General features: G+C 41.6%; 1 protein-coding gene across 1 annotated transcript in view; it reads right to left on the bottom strand.

Moving 5' to 3' along the window:
• Positions 1 to 22,898, bottom strand: part of F13A1 (coagulation factor XIII A chain) — a 421,197-nt gene that overhangs the window by 151,960 nt on the left and 246,339 nt on the right. The window contains exons 10-11 of the mRNA XM_069730705.1: positions 3,244 to 3,332; positions 845 to 998 (exon numbers count right to left, since the gene is read on the bottom strand). Coding sequence (XP_069586806.1) covers positions 845 to 998; positions 3,244 to 3,332 — 243 coding nt within the window. The remainder of the gene's footprint in view (positions 1 to 844; positions 999 to 3,243; positions 3,333 to 22,898) is intronic.

Here is a 22,898-nt window from a genome sequence, read left to right as displayed (position 1 = left end):
CATGAACAATTCTGTAGTTATTTAGTGCTCAAACTTGTTATCCTTTGTAATCAAATTCCAAGAATTAGTGCAAAGTAGTGGAGCATCTCAAACAGTGACTTACCGCACTATGCCTCAGTAGGGAAATGCTAGTCTGAATGTCACAATGACATTTGTTGACTGCTGCAAGAATAAGGCTAGAGGCTATCAAATAATAATAACGTGATCATAATGAACAGAGAGAGTATAGGATATATATTGACATACAGTTATTGAAAGTTGATATACCTCAAGTGACTAGGGTACATATAATTAGCAACTATGGAGTATGGAGGAAGGGGCCAAAATCCCTGATGCAGTGTGTGCAAAGTTGGTCAATAAAGAACTGCAGGAAGCATCTGACCTCTATAATTGCAAACAAAGGTTTCTGTACCAAATATGAAGTTTTGTTTTTCGATTGTATCAAATACTAATTTAATGCAATACAATTAAATTTTATTACGCAAAAATCATACAATGTGATTTTCTGTTTTTATTTTTAAGATTCTGTCTCTCACAGTTGAAGTGTGCCTACACTAAAAATTACAGCCCTCTCCATTCTTTGTAAGTGGGAAAACTTGCAAAATTGGCAGTGAATCATATACTTATTTTCCCCACTGTAGTATATGGCAGCTAAAGACCAAGGAGATTATAGCCATTGATAAGAAATGCCATTTACATTCCAAGAAGTGGAATTTAATATCTTCAAAACCAAATACAAGTAAAATGGTATCTCCAGATATACAACTGTATTAAGTGAACAATCAAAACCTGCTCACAGTAATTCAATATCAACTTGTAAGGAGTTCAGAAAACATGTAATTACCCTCTGAAAACTTGTAAAGGTCCGTTATATCAAGTGCTCCATTTCCTCCTATTTCTTTAGTTAATATTTTCTGTCCCACATGAGTTTTGTCAATATACTGAACCTCTCTTGTTCCATCTCTCATTACCTTGGAATATACAATATCACTGTTAACCTGCAAAGACAAAATCAGGATTGGTTTATGTCTTCAAGAGTAATATTCTACAAATGCATCTGCTTTTAAAGGGGTTGTCCACTTTCAGAAAATCCTGGATCCCGTGAACAGTTTATTTACAGTGAAAAAGCTAACAAACCTGGGTATATTAGCAATAATAAAGCATATTTTAGATAATGATATTTTAACTACAAATTACTCTTCGAGTGCCTGCTGGGCATTGCCAAAGCATACAAATGGCAGTTTTCATGTCCCATGTCTTGGTAATTATACAGTATTGTATTATGATTATTTATACTGCCATACAATCAGTTTGCCTTTTGAAGTTTGTCCTGACCATCTCCCTGCAGTTTAGCTCTCATGTAAGTACCCCTTCCCTTCTTCCTCAGTTAGAATTTGGTCAGCCATCATTGTGAGCTTCATCTTCTGTACATCCCTGGATAAATGGGTTGTTCAATACCAGGATCACCCCCTTCTTGATCTGAATGTTTGGCCCAATAAAATAAAAAAGCCTATAGTCTAGTCACCTCCCATGCTGGCACTCGTGGACCTGGGCTTTCATGTGGTTGTATGACAAGTCGTGCCCGGCACCCAATCAGCGTTGGCCTCTCTGTCTCTGCCTTCGTATGAATTGAACATGAATAGGAAGCCAGAGATCAGCTGCAGCCCAGACTTCCGCTTCATGTTCAATTTGTACGAAGGTGGGGCCAGTGATGTCAGCACTGAATGGGGGCCTGGCACCATGTGCCATACAACCAGATGAGAGCCCTAGGACCATGAATCCCATCACCGCTGGAACAGTGCTGTCACAGGAGTTGAGTATAAGCTTTATTATTTTATCGAGGCCAAACATTCAGATTGAGAAGGGGTTGTCCACTACTACCTTAAGAATTATTCTTTCTCCTGCTGTTACTGTTTAAGCTCCTGGAATCTTCATGTATGCCTCTAAAGCTGAGCTGACAAAGTTCTTCGTGTGAGCACTGGTTCAATATAGATATTCATAGAAGGATTGTCTCAGGAGACACTCCCCTTGAGAAATCAACCTGTGAAACGCGTGTCGGGGCATTTGTGGTATCGTGGATGGGTGCTACACTAAGAGATGGGTATGTGTTTAATTCAGTATATGGCTTCCTGTGTGCTTTTGATCCCCTAATTTGCACTACAAGCACCTTATTGTCTAACTCTATAAGCCCATTTTGCTCTTTGAGCAGGGGGTGGGCTCTTTATGCATCAGGATAGGCCTAGGTGATTGATTTAATATTTTCAACCCTTTGCCTGTTACTATTTCCACCTTACCATTTCTAACTTACTTGAGTAAACCTCTTTCCTCTTACTTATATCTTTATATATGTATCAAATTACTTGTTTTTCATGATATTTTATGAACTTTTTTGTATTGTTTTCTTGAATAAAATTACTCTTTTAATAAATTTCTTCTCAGTGGTGTGCTTGGATACTTTTTATCCATTTTCTAGGTCATATGTATTCTTAACACACCCCATCTTAAACACACTATGGGAATTATTGTCACATTGACTTGAAGGTCCCTATTTATATTTGATATGTCTTTGGATGTGTGTGTAGTTCTAAATGAAAGCTCAGTAGACATTTGGATAGTACTTTACATACAGCAAAGGAAGTGTTAAATATTAACAATTTTTTTTCTAATAATGCATTTAGACTTGTTGATTTTGTCCCATCACTGCACCACTAATGAGCGTGACTGACTATATACAACTTGTTCAACACCGACCTAGGTTTACAAGAAGGTGACAAACAATAATAGGGTCAAAATTATCACTTATGCAATCCATCTCAATTCAGTATCATGCTTTGCTGCACATCCTCTTCTTACATTAGGCGATGAGATATCAACATCAATGATTTTTTTATTACCAGATAAACATTTTGCTCATTTGTTGGGTAATTGTCGACATGTCTACATGCGTAGATAATTGCAAACGGGCATTCCTGTTCATGAATCCACTAGTCCAAATGTACCATTAGATATGCTTTATTACTACTGCTATACATGGGTATGCTCTGAAATATCTCTTCAGCCTTTATATTCAGTACGCTAGCAATTCTAGAGGTTTAGTGATGACAGGTTACTCTTAATTTAGTAAGTCTATCCTACCAATTTAATGTTGGGATCTGGGTAAATAATAGGTTTTGAATACTGCTCAGGAGATTATGTTGAAAGTCCCAAAAATTCGTTCTTTATAATACAATATATTATTCTTACCTCAGCAAAAAGAAATGGTGTATCAAATTGGAAGCAAACATGACCATGCTTAATAGCCTGGACAGAGGCAGGGCCGCATCTAAACATTCCTAAATTGATGAAAAATTTTCAGTGTTAGTAGACTGTGCCCGCAATGACAAGTGCAATGGATATAAAGTGCTGCATTTATTACAAGTATACAGTATGTAACAAAAGGTGAGCAGCTTCTTGGAGGTTATAAACCACTAGATGGTGTCCCGATTCTAACGCATCGGGTATTCTAGAATATGTATAGTAATATAAAGCACAGCCCACGCAGTATATAACACAGCCCACGTAGTATATAACACAGCCCACGTAGTATATAGCACAGCCCACATAGTATATAACACAGCCCACGTAGTATATAACACAGCCCATGTAGTATATAACACAGCCCACGCAGTATATAATACAGCCCACATAGTATATAACACAGCCCATGTAGTATATAACACAGCCCATGTAGTATATAACACAGCCCACATAGTATATAACACAGCCATGTAGTATATAGCACAGCTACGTATTATATTGCCCAGCCACGTAGTATATTGCACAGCCCACGTAATAGATAGCACAGAGACGTAGTATATAACACAGCCCACACAGTATATAACACAGCCCATGCAGTATATAAAACAGGCCATGCAGTATATAGCACAGCCCACGCAGTATATAACACAGGCCATGCAGTATGTAACACAGCCCTTATAGTATATAATACAGGCCACGTAGTATATAGCACAGAGACGTAGTATATAGCACCGCCCATGTAGTATATAACACAGCCACATAGTATATTGCACAGCCACGTAGTATATATCACAGCCCACACAGTATCTAACACAGCCCATGTTGTATATAACCCAGCCCATGTAGTGTATAGCAATGTGGGCACCATATCCCTGTTAAAAAAGAATTAAAATAAAAAACAGTAATATACTCACCTTCTGGCTGCCTCCGCATCCAGCCCAGGCCTTTAGCGATGCTTGTCGCGACGCTCCGTTGCCAGTAATGCATTGCGGCAATAAAACGTGATGATGTAGCAGTCTCGTGAGACCGCTACGTCATCTCCGGTCATTTCCGCAATGGATTCTTGGGACCGGAGCGCTGCGAGGAGCGGGAAAGGCGCCGGAAGGTGAGAATATAATTTTCTTTTACATAGGCAGCATCAATAGTAAAAACTTGGTCACACAGGGTTAATAGCAGCATTAACGGACTGCAATAAACCACATTATGCCGCGGTGTAACTCAGTCCGTGCAATGGACTGCTAAACTGCTATGGGGCACTGACTGGAGGGCAGTAGGGAGGGAGCACTGACTGGAGGGGAGTAGGGAAGGGGAATTCGCGGCCGGACTGTGCCCGTCGCTGATTGGTCACAGCCAGCAATTTAGTAGCATCTTAAGCGGTGCACGCGTGTGGGGTCAGGCACGCTCATTCCTGCAGTAAAGCATTACGCAGCTAAGTATAAAGATGCCACAGTTATTTCAACAGCAGTTAGTCACGGCAGGAGTCAGGAGCCCACTCTATGTATCTGTCTCTTTTGGGTATGTCTGCTTTGTAAGCACTTCTTATTACTTGGACCTAGCTTTTCTATTAACCCATCTCACTCCTTCACCATGTTTACCTATGCTCTTACAGTGTTTGCTCCACTAATCCTCTCTCTCCTTCGCTATCACAAACCACAGCACTCTCTAACCTAATAATCATCTCCCCTTCCCTCTTACCTACCCACCTGTCCTCCTCTGCTGACCTGCTCCTCAACCTCAAATCTGTCCTAAGAAAACGTAAAACAAGCTGGCCACTCTCTTTCTCCCACCTGCTCTCCCTTTCTCTGCTTTTCCTCACTGCTGGAGACATATCTCCCAACCCTGGACCCCCACAGCTCATACTACCCCCTCCTGCCATCCCCTATCTAATAAGAACTACCGCAATCTTTCCAACATAAAACCCATGCCCCTGACGCCCACCGCCCTGCTCCCTCTCTCTGGAGCACTCTGGAATGCCTGCTCAATCTGCAATGAGCTTCATGTGATTCATGACCTTTTTCTCTCTCACAATCTTGCCTTCCTCGGCCTCAAAGAAACATGGCTAACATCCTCTGACACCGCCTCCCCTGCTGCGTTGTGTTACGGAGGCCTCCACTTCACCCACACCCCTCGCCCCGGCAACAGACATGGTGGAGGAGTGAGTCTTCTCCTTACTTCAAACTGCACCTTTAACACAATCCCACCTCTTCCCGCCCTTATCCTCCCTTCTTTTGAAGTCCATTCTGTACGCATCTACTCTCCCTCCAACCTCCAAGTGGCCATCATATACTGACCTCCAGGCCCGGGCACTGCCTTTATTGACCAATTCTCCACCTGGCTTCTTCACTTTCTCTCTGCTGACATTCCCACCATCATCATGGGTGACTTCAACATCCCCATTGATACCCTTCAGTCAATAGCCTCCAAACTTCTGTCCCTTACTTCATCCTTTGGACTTACTCAGTGGTCCTCTGCACCCACCCACACAGATGCACATACATTAGACCTGGTATTCACCCGTCTCTGCTCTCTATTTAACTTCACCACCTCCCCTCTCCCTCTATCCTCCGACCACCATCTGCTCACGTTCTCATCCCTGTCCTCCTCACCGGTCACCCATGTCCAGCAACATGCGCACCCCCGCAGAAACCTTGCACACCTAGACACCCACACACTCTCTGACTCCATCCTACCACTGGCATCCATATCCTCACTCCACGACACAGACAGTGCTGCTGCTTTCCACAATGCCACTCTCGCATCAGCTATTGACACGGTTGCCCCTCTCATCCATGGCAGAGTAAGACGTATCAATAGACAACTTTGGCAAAATAACACCACTAAAAAGCTCCGGGAAACTGTCCAGGGTTGCAGAGCGGTGTTGGAAGAAAACACACGAGCAAGATGACTTCACTAAATTCAAACAAGCAACACTCACTTTTAAATCTGCTCTCACCTCTGCTAAACAGGCTTACTTCACAACCCTCGTATCTTCCCTATCCTACAACTCCAAACAGTTATTCAAAACCTTTAACTTCCTCCTCCGCCCCTCAGTGCCCCATCCAAACTTCGTCATCTCTGCTGAGGACTTTGCCACACACTTTAAAAATAAGATAGACTAGACAAGGCAAGTCTTCATTATTCAACCAGCACAACCCTTTTGTATACCAGACCAATGCCCAAACCCCATAACCTCCCTATCCAACATCACTGAAGGGGGGCTTAATTGTCTCCTCTCCAAATCGCACCTCACCACCTGTGCGCTTGACCCCATCCCATCTCCTCCCCAACCTCACCACCACACTTATCCCATCCCTAACCCACCTCTTCAACCTATCACTTCTGACACCTTCCGTTCTGCTTTCAAACATGCCACAATCACGCCTATCCTTAAAAAGCCAACCCTCGATCCAACTGCTATGTCCAGCTATCACCCAATATCGCTGCTCCCATTCGCTTCCAAACTCCTGGAGCAGCACGTCCACTCTGAACTTTCCTCCCACCTCTCATCTAACTTGCTCTTTGACAATCTACAATCTGGTTTCAGGCCCATCACTCAACTGAGACAGCCCTGACCAAAATCACTAACGACCTACTTACCGCCAAAGCTAATGGACAATACTCAGTACTCCTCCTTCTAGACCTGTCCTCTGCTTTCGACACAGTTGACCCCTGCCTCCTACTACAGATCCTCTCCTACTTTGGCATCAACAACCTTGCCCTATCCTGGATCTCCTCGTACCTTTCCAACCGCACATTCAGCGTCTCCAACTCCATCATCCCGCCCTCTCTCTTGGAGTCCCCCAAGGCTCTGTTCTAGGACCCCTTCTATACACTTGGCATGGGACAACTCTTAAAGTCCCATGGATTCTAGTACCACCTCTATGCTGATGACACTCGGATCTACCTCTCTGGCTCAGACGTCACCGCTCTGCTGTCCAGAATCCCAGAGTGTCTATCAGCCATATCCTCCTTCTTCTCCTCTCGCTTCCTCAAACTCAATGTGGACAAATCTGAACTCATCATCTTTCCTCTATCTCATAGATATTCCTTACCTGACCTATCTATCGCAATCAATGACATCATGCTTTCCCCCATACCGAAAGTCCGCTGCCTCGGAGTAACCTTTGACTCTGCCCTGTCCTTCAAACTGCACATCCAATCTCTGTCCACCTCCTGTTGCCTCCAGCTCAAACATATCTCCAGAATCTGTCCTTTCCTCACCCGTCAATCTACTAAAATGCTTGTGCATGCCCTCATCATCTCCCGCCTTGACTACTCCAACATCCTTTTCTGCGGCCTCCCTGCTAACACCCTTGCACCTCTCCAGTCCATCCTTAACTCTGCTGCCCGACTAATTCATCTCTCTCCTCGCTACTCCTCCGCTTCCCCCTCTGCAAATCTCTTCACTGGCTCCCACTCCCTCAGCGTATCCAGTTCAAATGACAAATACTGACCTACAAAGCCATCCATAACCTGTCTCCTCCATATATCTCTGAACTAATCTCCCGATATCTTCCCTCACGTAATCTCCGGTCCTCCAAAGACCTCCTTCTCTCCTCCACACTTATTTGCTCCTCATCCAATCGCCTCCAAGACTTCTCCCGAATATTCCCCATCCTCTGGAATTTTCTGCCCCAACACGTCCGACTATCAACCACATTAGGATCCTTCAGATGGAACCTGAAAACCCATCTCTTCAGGAAAGCCTACAGCCTGCACTGACCCCGCTTCTTCATCGCTACCGCCTCAACAACACCAAAGCTCCTGCAACCCTCAACCTACTGTCTCCTTCCCCATAATCCTGTAGAATGTAAGCCCGCAAGGGCAGGGTCCTCGCCCCTCTGTATCAGTCTGTCATTGTTAGTTTGTTTACTGTAAGTGATATCTGTAACTTGTATGTAACCCATTCTCATGTATAGCACCATGGAATCAATGGTGCTATATAAATAAATAATAATAATAATAACAACAAGAAAAACCTCATCCTAAAAACTTCCAACACAAATATCATCTGATCCTAATACGATCACCTTCTGGGTCTTAATACACTCCGGTTTATTATCTTAATAAGAAAGGGCAAAATGATAAGAGAGACATTTCTAATATAATTTTAAGGAAGCACTCCCATCAAAGTTTTTAATGTATTGTATTGCAATCATCATATTGTATGGCACTGTGTACTTACAATTGCTCATTTTGACTTTCTACCCAGCTAATTCTTCTCTTTTCTCTTACTATTTCTACACAAAGTTTAGAAGGATTCAGCTAGTCAGTGTTTAATCATGAGATGTCATAGACCTAATGAGGAAGAGAAGAATTAGCTGGGTAGAAAGGCAAAATGAGCAATTGTATGTACCCAATGCTACATAATGTGATGATTGCAATAGAGGATACAAATGTTAATGGGAGAAGTGCTTCTTTAACCATTATAGAGGGATGTGATATCCTCCCATAAGTGCTGAGTGAGAGGTCAGCTCTACCAAATGTGCTCCATAGTTTCCTACGCATTCTTATCCTTTCAGCATACATAAGCAAAAACTGTGAAAACTGAGTGAAGCCAAGCAAAGTTTTGTACAATCCAGTCATGATTTTATAGCTACAGTGGCTCATGAATGCATTTATCCACTTGGCTTTTCATCTTTTTTTGTTAAATTACAACCTGTGTTTGAATATGTTTGTAATCTGATTTGAGTGTGATGCATCAGAACTAAATAATCTAAGTTGGTGAAGTGAAAAAAATATAGGCATAAATTAATGTTAGGGGATCAAATAAAAAAATTGGCATGTGCATATGTATCATTGAGATCACTGCTAGCACCATGAGAATTTCTCACAGTACTAGCGGTGACGTAATGAAGGTTACTGCAGATCATTGCAAGCTCACACTGAACTGAGCGTGGGAACAGCTGGCAGAGACCGGTGGTAGCCTCTATGACATTATCGGTCATCACTGAAGCTGCGTTCCAAGCTCAGCTCATTGTCTCTAGGATTCTTGACTGAGAGGTCGCATTATGCCATTGCTCAGCCTTGTAATCCAGATGTAGCAGAGATGGATTTTGGTGTGGGACAAAAGGATTATTGTCGAAAAGGTGAAGAGTATGTTTTTTTATTATGTTCATTTTTACTGTAATAAATGGGAGATCAGGTTGCGGTGTGTTTATTTCAAATAAAGGACTTTATTCTTGTGGTGTCTTTTTTACAATACAACTATGGGGTTAGTAATGGGGGCATCTTATAGACACCTCTCCATTACCAACCCCTGGGCTTGATGTCAGCTGACAATACAAAGCTGACATCAACCCCAACCTATTACCCCACTTGCCACCACACCATGGCAATCGGGAAGAGTGAAGCTAAGCGCCGGATTTGGCTCATCTTATGGGTATGCCATTTCTGGAGTGGCTGAGGACTGATGTTGTTAACATGGGAGGAGGGGTAATATCAACTCACAGCTGTTTGTTTAGCCTTTGCTAGTTAGAATTTAAAGGAGGACCCTGTGTCATTTTTTTTGGCGTCCCCTATAAACTAACCAGCAAAGGCTAAGCAAACCACTGTGAGTTGTTATTAATAGCCTGGGAACCTTTTGAGATATTTTCCCCTTTCCCAGATTATTAACATCAGCCACCAGCCGTGGGCTTTCCCTCTCCTGGTTAGCAAAATTATGTGAGCGCCAACATAAATTTTCTTATTTAATTCTTTATTTACACACAATGTACACAGCAGGTGCTGACTACAACTTCCATTATTGTTCTCTGGTTGCACTGATATCAGGGAGACCAGGCAATGCTGATGAGAACTGCCTTCAGCAACCGGCACCTGGGAAAAGCTTGAACTGTATGGCTTTTCTCAGGCGCCAGCACATGTGTCATCAGTGTGCACGTGTGAGGTGTACATTTTATCTATGGTGCTTGTAGAAAACTGACATGTCTGTGGGTTTTTCACATGGGCACATGGTCCATGTGAAAAACCTGACATGTGCGCAATGCCATTGAATACAGTGACTGTGCATGTGTGTCACAGAGCTTTATACCATTGGGCAGTGAATAAAAAAATAATTATATTTTTTCCACAATAATGTTGCCAGATACCACTCCAGATATTACATTTTCACAAGTGAAAATGGCTAAAAATGGCATCATTTTTGTCACACATGTTTTGCTAAATGTGGCAATACCTCATATGTGGCTGTACAGTACTACTTAGACACACGGCGAAACTCGAGAGGGATGGAGCACCATTTGACTTTTGAAGCACATATTTTACTAAAATAGTTTGCGGACTCCAAATATGGAGTACCTAAGTGCCAGAACAGGAGAATTCTCCCTCAAGTGACCCATTTTGGAAATTGCACCCATCTGGGAATTTATCTACAGATGTACTAGTGACAATTTTCACTCCATTGTTGTTTTCCAGAAACAAGCAACAGTGGATGTTGCTGAGTGAAATTTGCAAATCTGCCATTGTAGTGCCTGTACATTGCAATGACCAGTACATTGTAGTGCCTTTACATTGTGAAAAAGCTTGTGCTTCTTGAGAATATAAATTTAGTGGTCTCTCTTCAATCACTTAAAATCAGTGAAGCTGGACCCAGAAGTGGCTGAAAGGAAGTTAGAGAAGGCCGTAATAGCTGGAAGAGTGGCTGGCCCTTTAAGGAGCGCTCATTGACTAACTTCCATCTTTCACACCTTTCACTTAGTTCCGAAAAAAGAACCAAATTCATTTTGTTTAATTCGTCAATTATCCTACCCATATGGTTCATCTTTAAATGATGGCATTGATAATAGCCTGATTTCAGTAACATATATGTCCTCTGATATAGCAGCAGAAATAGTTAAAAGTTTTAGGCCTTGGACACTGATAGCTAAGGCCGACATTGAATCAGCTTTCAGGTTGCTTCCAATTCATCCTGCTGGTTTCAATTCGTTAGGTTTTTTTCTATGTTGATAAATGTTTACCAAGGGAAGGGCAGCATCCAATAAAGGAAAACCACCTATGACAAGCATGGTATCCATCCACAGACAGCCGTTTCGGGGTTTTTGCCCCTCATCAGTGTGGAGTAAGAAACTGGCTATCAGACAGCTGTCTGTGGATGGATACCATGCTTGGCATAGGTGGTTTTCCTTTATTGGATGCTGCCCTTCCCTTGGTTGTTCCTTCCCGGGGAAAGGCCTGGCTATTCACTGCCTGCGTTGAGAAACACGTGTTGGTGTCTCCGCAGCTCCTCTACATGCATTTGCATATTTGGGGGCAGTGTTCTGGATCACTGCGTTGAGAAACACGTGATGGTGTCTCCGCGGTGTTGGATGTTTTGGTCTCCACGAGGTCAACCATCCGTGACTTTATAGAAATTGTACTACAGTCCTTGTATTTTTTCATATATCTTCCAGCCACTTTCTGCCACTTACATTGTGTTGTTTTATGCACAGGGCCTGAGGTTTGGTTCAGTCTCCCAAAAAAATAAGTGAGATTCAAATTCTCAACAAATTTATATACACCTTCTACCATATGGCGGTTGTTATTTTGGTTAGATTTTCCAAAAAATGAGGAAATCTGGTGGAAGAGCCCGTGGGCGGGGATTGCCAGCTGGTACTGATGGTGGTGGTGGTGCATCTGGTGGTAGTGGCAAAAGCACAATAGCACCTGAGGCTGGAGGTGTTGAGCCAGCGTCATTGTCTGGCTACACAAGGCCTCGAAGTCTCCCTTATCTGGGAGTAGGAAAACAGCTTTTAAAGCCGGAGCAGCAGGAAAAGGTTTTGGCTTTCCTTGCTGACTCAGCTTCTAGCTCTTTTGCCTCCTCTTCAGAATGTTGATGATCTAACCTTCATTAAAATGAACCAATCATGGATTTCAAATTATTTTGCCCCACCTTCCTCTGCTGACACGTAGCTTGCCTGAAAAATGTCTTGCTTTTGGCCTCCTCTTACTGATTTCTCCAATTCCTCCATTTGCAGCTGCTGAATGTCCACCATAGGCCATTTTTATACCTCCCTAAATGGGCTGACTCCACTCAGAGGGCCGTGGTCACCACCTGGCGCAAGCACCCGTGCGAGTGCTGTTTGTCTGGACAGGTGGCTGGGCCTGCCAATACAAATTTGTTGAAATGATAAATGATAGTTAAAATATACAGGGGCCCTGGCCTCCATTTAGACCAGTTAATATTTTGCGCCTACTACCACTGTCTGCTACTCAGCAGAGGAGCCCACCCCTGTACCTAGCTATGCCACCTGTTTAGTCCTGTTACCAATTTTGAACTGCATTTAGCCTACTTTATTATTTAGGCCTGCTAACTGTGTCTGCCATTCATTACAGTTGTCCTCCACTGAACAAAGCAATGTCACCCATTTAGTCCTGTTACCAATTTTGAACTGCATTTAGCCTACTTTAATATTTGGGCCTACTAACTGTGTCTGCCACTCATTACAGTTGTCCTCCACTGAACAAAGCAATACCGCCCGTTTAGGCCTGTTATCAATTTTGAACTGCATTTAGCATACTTAATATTTGGGCCTACAACTAACTGTCTGCCACTCATTACAGTTGTCCTCCACTGAACAAAGCAATGCCGCCTGTTTAGTCCTGTTACCAATTTTGAACTGCATTTAGCCTTCTTTATTATTTGGGCCTGCATCTGTGTTTCCTCCTCATCCTGCCCATTGCCCAACCACTGATAGATGAGTCTGCTGTTACATTGACCCAGACCACTACATTCCCCTTGCACTCTACACAGCCAGAATCTGACCCGGCTGAAAGTCAGGTTCCCCTTCCCACAAACTATACCACCTTACACGGGGACAAAGAGGAAGGTGCAGATGAAAGTGCAGGTTCCTTCATCAGGTGGGGGGGGGGCATACTCGGCGACGTCACTGGCACAGGGCTCCTCATAGTATGCAAAAGTGTCTCTGCCAGTGGGAGGCGCCACCCGCCGTCAAACACACCGCCGTACTATGAGGGCCCTGTGCCAGTGCCAATGAGTGGGCCCCCCCTGCTTGCTCTGGATCACAGCACTTGCAAAGTTAAAATACTTACCTCTCCATGCTCCACCGCCGTGACATATTCCGTGTTTCCTGGGCCCACGAAAATCTTGAGCCAGCCCTACCCCCCACAACTTTAGTTAAATGACCCCCAGTTTTCAATGCCTAATTATTATTATAAAGTAAATTAAGATTGACAAGCTTAAGTAATAAGAATTGATGTTTTTGGCATTAAAATGGGCACTTTAGGTGTTTTCCTGGCCTCCACTCACTGCTGACTTTGATTCCCCATTGACTTGCATTGGGTTTCATGTTTCAGTCGGCCCCCGACTTTTCGCAATAATCAGCCGATTTCACCCAACCCGACTTTTGACAAAGTTGGGTTTCGCAAAACCCGACTCAATCTGAAAAAGTAAAAGTCGCTCAACTCTACTAGAGAGTCTGTAGTGTGCTGCTGTCTACTTTTCAGTTAATTTGCAAAGAACTTGGTACCCCATTACCTAAATGCAAAACTATTTTTCCAGCTAGTTATATAGACTATTTGGGTATAGTGATAGATACAAAGAGAGGTGAATTTAGTCTTCCATGAGCTAAAATAGAGAAATGCAGGAAGGCTTTGTTGGATATTGGTAGAAAGAAAAAAGCTACAGTGACAGAAGTTGAGTCTTTTCTCGGTCTGTTGACATTTGCGTGGGTAGGGTTTTTTGTAGACATTTGTCTGTTCATATAGCAGGGATTAGAAATCAATGTTTTCATGTTCGTATATCTAGAGAAATAATGAGGATTTAGATGTATGGTTGGAATTTTTGAAAGACTTCAGTGGTCCGGCCCTAAGGCGAGGCCCTTTTATTACAGATGTGGAGTTGAAGCTCATTACATAGGTAGCCTCAACAGAAGGCTTTGTTGTTTTCTGGAATGGAAGATGGTGAGCGGAAAGGTGGCCCTTGACTTCATTTGAGAACGGAATTACAAATAATTCAATTTTATTAGAATTATTCCCTATTGTGTTAGCAATAATCATTTGGGGAAGTATTTTTGCAAACAAAAGTATTCTTATTAAATCAAACAATAAGGGAGTAGTATTTGCGGTAAGCTGTTTGTCAAGTAAATGTAGGTTAGTTGTGAAATTGCTCAGGCACTTGGTGTTAGTGTGCTTAAAACAGAATATCTGGTTGAAAGCACTGCAGGTTGAGTTCATTTGCAATTTAAGTGCTGATTTACTCTCTCATTTTCAGTTTAGGAATTTCTTCAATCTCCTACCAGGCACCTAGCAAATAGGAGAGGATTGTCCGGAATATCTATGGAGACTAATTTCGGTTGTAATTATGGAGCTTTTGCAGCGGTCTGTAGCTAGGTAAACCTGGAAAGGTTACCTGGTGACTTGGAAGTTATGGTGCAAATTTTGTAGTATCAAGAATTTAGAAGTTCACAAAAGTTCAGGGCAGACCGCTTTACTGTTTGCATTGTCAATTTTTGATAAAGGGGTAGCTTATTCCACAGTGGCAAAAACTGTGCCTGGTGTCTCATTTTTTATGAAAATACTTTGTTAACAGTCTTTAAATAGTTATTTTTTAGTTAAACAAGTTCTGAAAGGGTATAAGAAGGAGTACTGTGTTCGTGACAGCAAATTCCCTATCTCACCTGAAATTTTAAAAGACTTGTGTGTATTTTCTTTCTCATGCTGTTATGATAATTTTGAGGCTTTATTATTTTCCACAGTGGCAGCATTAAGGTTTTTCGGGGGGCACTGCCTATAGGAGAGCTGTTGCCGAGAGGCAGAAAAGGTACAGAGGGTGTAACATTCAAATAGATTATGCTTTCAATGGATTTGCTGATACTTTTTTATAGCAAAATCCAAGACAGACCAAGCTGTTAAAGGTAGCTCTTTAAAACTAATGTGTTTGCTAGAAGAGACCATCTGTCCAGTTTGTTTAGTCAGAGCAACTATATGAACTTACGCCCTGCAAACGGAGTAACATTTTTGTGACACCGTCTAGTAAGCCTCTAATGCAGTTCCAATTCAAGAACATTTTGAATAAACGCCTAGCCAAGCTAAGTTTAAGTGATAAATATTTTTCCATTCATTCTTTCAGGATTGACGAAGCAACAAAGGCTGCCAGATTGGGATTAAGTGAAACATTAATAAAGACATTGAGAAGATAGGGCTGGAGATGTTATCAATTGTATATTAAAAAATAAATAATAATAATAATCTTTATTTTTTATATAGCGCTAACATATTCCGCAGCGCTTTACAGTTACTCACAGTTTTGCACATATTATCATCGCTGTCCCCAATGGGGCTCACAATCTAAATTCCCTATCAGTATGTCTTTAGAATGTGGGAGAAACCCCATGCAAACACGGGGAGAACATACAAACTCCTTGCAGATGTTGTCCATGGTGGGATTTGAACCCAGGACTCCAGCGCTGCAAGGCTAACCACTGAGCCACCATGCCACCCATTAATAATACTAATAGAATTAGTTGTTTGTAATTTTTATAGGTGTCACAGTGTGGATCTTGGGACATTTCTTCATTGACTGGGTAGAATGGAAGGCGCAGCAGCGGTTTTATGGGTTAAACCTATCATTGTCTTCTGATCAAGTAAGAATTTCTTGGTTCAGGGTTAAAGGACAAACATGGAACAGCTGATGGACCAAGTGACTTTAATGAGTGATAGAGCTCCAGTCCCTGATGTCATTATCGTGCACCTAGGAGAAATGACATCGAGAAGCTGGGTACAACTGAGCTGTTATTTCAAATGAAGTTATATTTTTTTTAAAGTTAATGAAGCTGTTTCATGGTGTTAAAATCGGTTTTGCTAAAATTGTGTCCAGATTGTTTAGGGAAAAGTCAATAGATTTAAAACAGGTAAATGAGTAAGTTCATGCCAACGATTGGTGGGTTTTTTTCTGGCATATTGACATGCAAAGTGGCTTGCCAGGTCATTTTTTAAATGACTGTGTACACCTATCTAAAACATGCAGTGACATATTTAATTTGAATTTTCAAGCAATGATGGAAATAGCGTTTGATGGGGCAGTGCCATGCTTACCTAATGAATTAGGTAGGATAGTCGGTTGGGTTAGTCGTTCAGGGAACTGAATGGACTTCATGTATTGTAAAGGGTAAACGGGTTTGAGCTTTGACTAAGCCACAATTTTGGTTTTAAGTAAGAATAAGATTGCTACATGATTGGTTGAAGTTTGGTTATCTATGTATCAAAGAATTTTAGTAAAGGTCATGGCCAAATTTTTTCCACCAAGCCAAATTGTTCTGTGTAATATTTATTTATTGTTAGATTAGATAAGTTAAAAGTTTGTATATTAATATGTAGTGGAATGCCATGCACCACAGAATGCTTCTCTCCTCATTCACTGGTAATATCGCTTACTGATTGTTGAACCCTTCCATCAGTTAGAGCAGGGATGAATTTTTTCATCAGGTGCAAGATGGCACCCTAGGCAGGCGCCTACCCCGCCTACCCCTCATCCCGGCCCTGGTGTGACCAGTAACATGGAAGCCCCTATAATTCCGTTAACACAGGTCAAATCTGAGTGGGGACATGCTTATTTTGTGGATTGATTTTATTAGGAACATTTTACATAACATTTTGTATCATATTTATCCTACGCTCTACCCTGAGCACTTACATAGGGGGTTTCCATCAAAATTTCTGAATGATGAGATTCAGATTAAATCCTTGAAGGGTCCATTCACTATAATGAGGCAGCAGAATTATTCTGGTCCTTCTTTTCAGAGATACAGAAAACTGTGGCTGACTCTTCTTTTGTGCATGCTTAACCCTGCTGTTATGTTTGGTCAAAAATGACCGGAGCAGTACAAAAGTACAGTGGAAACAAATAGAACAGCAGGGTTAAAAAGATGAACACCGCCATAGGAACGATACAAGCTCCCAGCATAGAACGCAGGATAAATGTGAGCCGAGCCTTACTACTATCTTTGAGAGGCAGAATGAACAAATCAACAGCAGGTGAAGAATCGGTTTTATTTATTTATTATGCCATTCCTCCTGTGGTATAAGTGATTAGACAACTTTATTAGAGCAATACCATTTATATATATATATATATATATATATATATATGCTAAAAAAAATGCTTTTTTACCTCACCATATACTGAAAGCTATAAAGCTATAATTTCTTTATATTTCTGCCAACAGAATCTGGTCAGGGCTTGTTTTTTGTGGGATGAAGTTTTTTAGGTACTATTTTCAGGCACATAAAATTTTCTGATCACTTTCTATTCCCATTTTTTGGGAGGCAAATTAACAAAAACCATAAATTCAGGAATTTTCTTTTATATGCTGTTCACCGGGTGGTGAAAGTAATATGATAGCTTTCTCCTTTGGGTTAGTACAAATACAGCAATACCACATTTACGTTGTATTTATTTTTTGCTGCTTTTACAATAAATACAATTTTATTAAAAAAAATTGTTTTTGCTTCGTTTTATTCTGAGAGCTGTAGCTTTTAATGTTTTCGCTGATAGAGTTCTATGGTAGCTTGTTTTTTGTAGGACAAGATGACATTTTTTAGAGATGCCATTTTTATTTACATTCGACTTTTTAATTGCTTTTATTCCACTTTTTTTCCTGCAGTATGATGACAAAGCATAGTATTTTGCCGTATTTCTTATGGTGTGCTCTGAAGGGGTTAACTACTGTCACAGCTTTACAGATCGGATTGTTCTTGACACGACAATACCAAATATGTGTACTTTTTTAATTTTTGTTTTTACAATAATATATGTATTTATTGGCATATTTTTTTTTTGTTCTTTTGTTCTTTAACCCCTTTACCCCCAAGGGTGGTTTGCACGTTAATGACCGGGCCAATTTTTACAATTCTGACCACTGTCCCTTTATGAGGTTATAACTCTGGAACGCTTCAACGGATCCCGGTGATTCTGACATTGTTTTCTCGTGACATATTGTACTTCATGATAGTGGTAAAATTTCTTTGATATTACCTGCGTTTATTTGTGAAAAAAATGGAAATATGGTGAAAATTTTGAAAATTTCGCAATTTTCCAACTTTGAATTTTTATGCAATTAAATCACAGAGATATGTCACACAAAATACTTAATAAGTAACATTTCCCACATGTCTACTTTACATCAGCACAATTTTGGAACCAAATTTTTTTTTGTTAGGGAGTTATAAGGGTTAAAAGTTGACCAGCAATTTCTCATTTTTACAGCACCATTTTATTTTAGGGACCACATCTCATTTGAAGTCATTTTGAGGGGTCTATATGATAGAAAATACCCAAGTGTGACACCATTCTAAAAACTGCACCCCTCTAGGTTCTCAAAACCACATTCAGGAAGTTTATTAACCCTTCAGGTGTTTCACAGGAATTTTTGGAATGTTTAAATAAAAATTAACATTTAACTTTTTTTCACAAAAAATTTACTTCAGCTCCAATTTGTTTTATTTTACCAAGGGTTACAGGAGAAAATGGACCCCAAACCTTGTTGTACAATTTGTCCTGAGTACGCCAATACCCCATAAGTGGAGGTAAACCACTGTTTTGGGCGCATGACAGATCTTGGAAGCGAAGGAGCGCCATTTGACTTTTTAATGCAAAATTGACTAGAATTGAGATGGGACGCTTGGAGAGCCCCTGATGTGCCTAAACATTGAAACCCCCCACAAGTGACACCATTTTGGAAAGTAGACCCCCTAAGGAACTTATCTAGAGGTGTGGTGAGCACTTTGACCCACCAAGTGCTTCACAGAAGTTTATAATGCAGAACCATAAAAATAAAAAATCATTTTTTTCACAAAAATTATCTTTTCGCCCCCAATTTTTTATTTTCCCAATGGTAAGAGAAGAAATTAAAACCAAAACGTTGTTGCACAATTTGTCCTGAGTACGCTGATACCCCATATGTGGGGGTAAACCACTGTTTGGGCGCATGGGAGAGCTCGGAAGGGAAGGAGCGCCGTTTGACCTTTCAATGCAAAATTGACAGGAATTGAGATGGGACGCCATGTTGCGTTTGAAGAGCCACTGATGTGCCTAAACATTGAAACCTCCCACAAGTGACACCATTTTGGAAAGTAGACCCCTTGAGGAACTTATCTAGAGGTGTGGTGAGCACTTTGACCCACCAAGTGCTTCACAGAAGTTTATAATGCAGAACCGTAAAAATCATTTTTTTTTCACAAAAATTATCTTTTCGCCCCCAATTTTTTATTTTCCCAATGGTAAGAGACAAAATTGGAACCAAAAAGTTGTTGTACAATTTGTCCTGAATACGCTGATACCCCATATATGGGGTTAAACCACTGTTTGGGCGCATGGGAGAGCTCGGAAGGGAAGGAGCGCCGTTTGACTTTTCAATGCAAAATTCACAGGAATTGAGATGAGACGCCATGTTGTGTTTGGAGAGCCACTGATGTGCCTAAACATTGAAACCCCCCACAAGTGACACCATTTTGGAAAGTAGACCCCCTAAGGAACTTATCTAGATGTGTGGTGAGCACTTTGACCCACCAAGAGCTTCACAGAAGTTTATAATGCAGAGCCATAAAAATAAAACAAAAATTTTTTCCCACAAAAATTATTTTTTAGTCCCCAGTTTTGTATTTTCCCAAGGGTAACAGGAGAAATTGGACCCCAAAAGTTGTTGTGCAATTTGTCCTGACTGCGCTGATACCCCATATGTGGGGGGAAACCACCATTTGGGCGCATGGGAGGGCGCTGCGGGGGTCTCAGGGAAGCCCGCAGGGAGCCCCCTCCCTGCGCGATGCTTCCCTGCACCGCCGGCACATCGCGATCATGTTTGATCGCGGTGTGCCGGGGGTTAATGTGCCGGGGGCGGTCCGTGACCGCTCCTGGCACATAGTGCCGGATGTCAGCTGCGATAAGCAGCTGACACCCGGCCGCGCTCCCCCCGTGAGCGCGGCCGATCGCCTATGACGTACTATTCCGTCCGTGGGAAGTAAAGCCCACCCCACATGGATGGAATAGTACGTCTAATGGCAGAAAGGGGTAAATTAGCGAATTTGCTTTAAAATTTTTTGCATTTTTACCTACTCCCTCTTTGGGACATCAACTTTCCCTGTCCTGATTGCTGATCTAATACTACGCAAAGTTTTTTGCAGGGCATTATCTGAGTGCATCACATAAAGAGAGGTGATGTGTCAGCCCCATCGCTGAGACACACGTCAGATGTTAATGTCTCATAAGAACAAGTTCATATCTTTTTAAATAGATTTAAAATAAAGACCAATTTGTTTTATTACCTACGGATGGATGTGCTGAGTTGTTGAACATTTTTGAATGACACCTGCTGATGATTGTGCAGACTCTGAGTGATTGCTTGCAGGAACGCACCTCACTCTGTGCAGTACATTTCAAGGTGTTGAAGAGGACCAACTTTTTTTTTTTACTTCATTGCGGCTTACCTGAGCACTGTGCATTTGCATTTTATAATTCTGCCTTACAATTCCAGAGATATGGCATTTTTTTCTGTTGTGCTAATTTTTATTGTCCTTGCCTGCCTTGCTCAAAAGATAATAGTGCAAAGCAGACTAAAGACCTGACCGTAGAGAATCCTGTAAGCCACGACAATTTGGCTACAACTATGAAAAGTAGTACCAAATATAAAGACCTTTACATTTTTGGAAAAAAAAGCAAAATACGCAGGGAGCAGTAACCTGGTAATAGGTTCTCTTTAACTCTTCGATGATTTTTAATGTAAGTTTATGTCACGGTCAGGAAAGAGTTCTGAACCTATGAAGCACACTTATGTCAAGGCAATTATGCAGACACAGGAGCAGGGCCCGCGCGATTGCCGCCGGGAGCTCAGCATAAGTAGTGGCCGTACTCCAGCTGTCATGAGCGGTGCATGCATATCATTTAACCCCCTGAATGCCATAATTAATATGGATCGCAACATTTAGGAGGTGGGGAAAGGGATGGGACTCCCTCTCATGATGACCTCCGGGTGTGCCAGCTACAGTGGCCTTATAACATAATGCTCAAAGCATGGTCTAAGAGGTGTCTGTCAGTGCAGCACTGCTGGTGCATTGCAATGCATTATACCAGAGATCACAGTAATAAAAGTTTAAATCCAATTTAAGGACTAAGAACAAAAGTAAAAATGCTTTTTAACCCCTTCATGACCTTGGGATTTTCCATTTCTCCGTGTTCGTTTTTCGCTCCCCTCCTTCCCACAGCCATAACTTTTTTATTTTTCCGTCAATTTGGCCATGTCAGGGCTTATTTTTTGCGGGACGAGTTGTACTTTTGAACAACATCATTGGCTTTACCATGTTGTGTACTAGGAAACAGGAAAAAAATTCCAAGTGCGGTGAAATTGCAAAAAAAGTGCAATCCCATACTTGTTTTTTGCTTGGCTTTTTTGCTAATTTCACTAAATGCTAAAACTGACCTGCCATTATAATTCTCCAGGTCATTACGAGTTCATAGACACCTAACATGACTAGGTTATTTTTTATCTAAGTGGTGAAAAAAATTCCAAACTTTGCTAAAAAAAAAAAATTGCGCCATTTTCCGATACTCGTAGCGTCTCCATTTTAATGATAGCATTTTGGTGCAGATAAGTTCTTTTGATCGCCCATTATTGCATTTTAATTCAATGTCGTGGTGACCAAAAAAACGTAATTCTGGCGTTTCAAATTTTTTTCTCGCTACGCCGCTTAGCGATGAGGTTAATGCTTTCTTTATTGATAGATTGGGCGATTCTGAACGCAGTGATACCAAATATGTGTAGGTTCGATTTTTTTTTAAATTGATTTTATTTTGAATGGGGTGAAAGGGGGTGATTTAAACTTTTATATTTTTTTTTTTCACATTTTTTAAAACTTTTTTTTAACTTTTGCCATGCTTCAATAGCCTCCATAGGAGGCTAGAAGCAGGCACAACGCGATCGCCTCAGCTACATAGCAGCGATCTGATGTTCGCTGCTATGTAGCAGAATTGCAGGTGTGCTGTGAGCGCCGACCACAGGGTGGCACTCACAGCTACCGGCGATCAGTAACCATAGAGGTCTCAAGGACCTCTATGGTTACTATTCAGAAGCATCGCCGACCTCCGATCATGTGACGGGGGTCGGCGATACGATCATTTCCGGCCGCCCGGCCGGAAGCGGTAGTTAAATGCCGCTGTCTGCTTTTGACAGCGGCATTTAACTAGTTAATAGGCACGGACAGATCGCGATTCTGCCCGCGCCTATTACGGGCACATGTCAGCTGTTCAAAACAGCTGACATGTCCCGGCTTTGATGCGGGCTCACCGCATTTATTACCCACATTTTTTTAATTAAAAAATATATATTTTTACGTTTTTTAACCCCTTTCTGACCTCGGACGGGATAGTACGTCCGAGGTCAGAAAGGGGTTAAAAAACGTAAAAATATATATTTTTTAATTAAAAAAATGTGGGTAATAAACAACATATTTGCAGGCAGAAAGTATTGTTTCATTTCCACGGCTCAACGTTGAAAGATTCTGTGAAACACCTATAGGTTTAAAATGGTTAAGCCACGTCTAAATAAATTTTTGGAGGGGTGTAGTTTCCAAAAATTGGGTCGCTTGATGAGAGTTTCAGGGTACTCAACAGAAATTGC

Source organism: Ranitomeya imitator, chromosome 6 (assembly GCF_032444005.1).
Source record: "Ranitomeya imitator isolate aRanImi1 chromosome 6, aRanImi1.pri, whole genome shotgun sequence".
In the NCBI taxonomy this organism is placed as follows: domain Eukaryota; kingdom Metazoa; phylum Chordata; class Amphibia; order Anura; family Dendrobatidae; genus Ranitomeya; species Ranitomeya imitator.
This window is presented reverse-complemented; position numbering and strand designations above follow the sequence as displayed.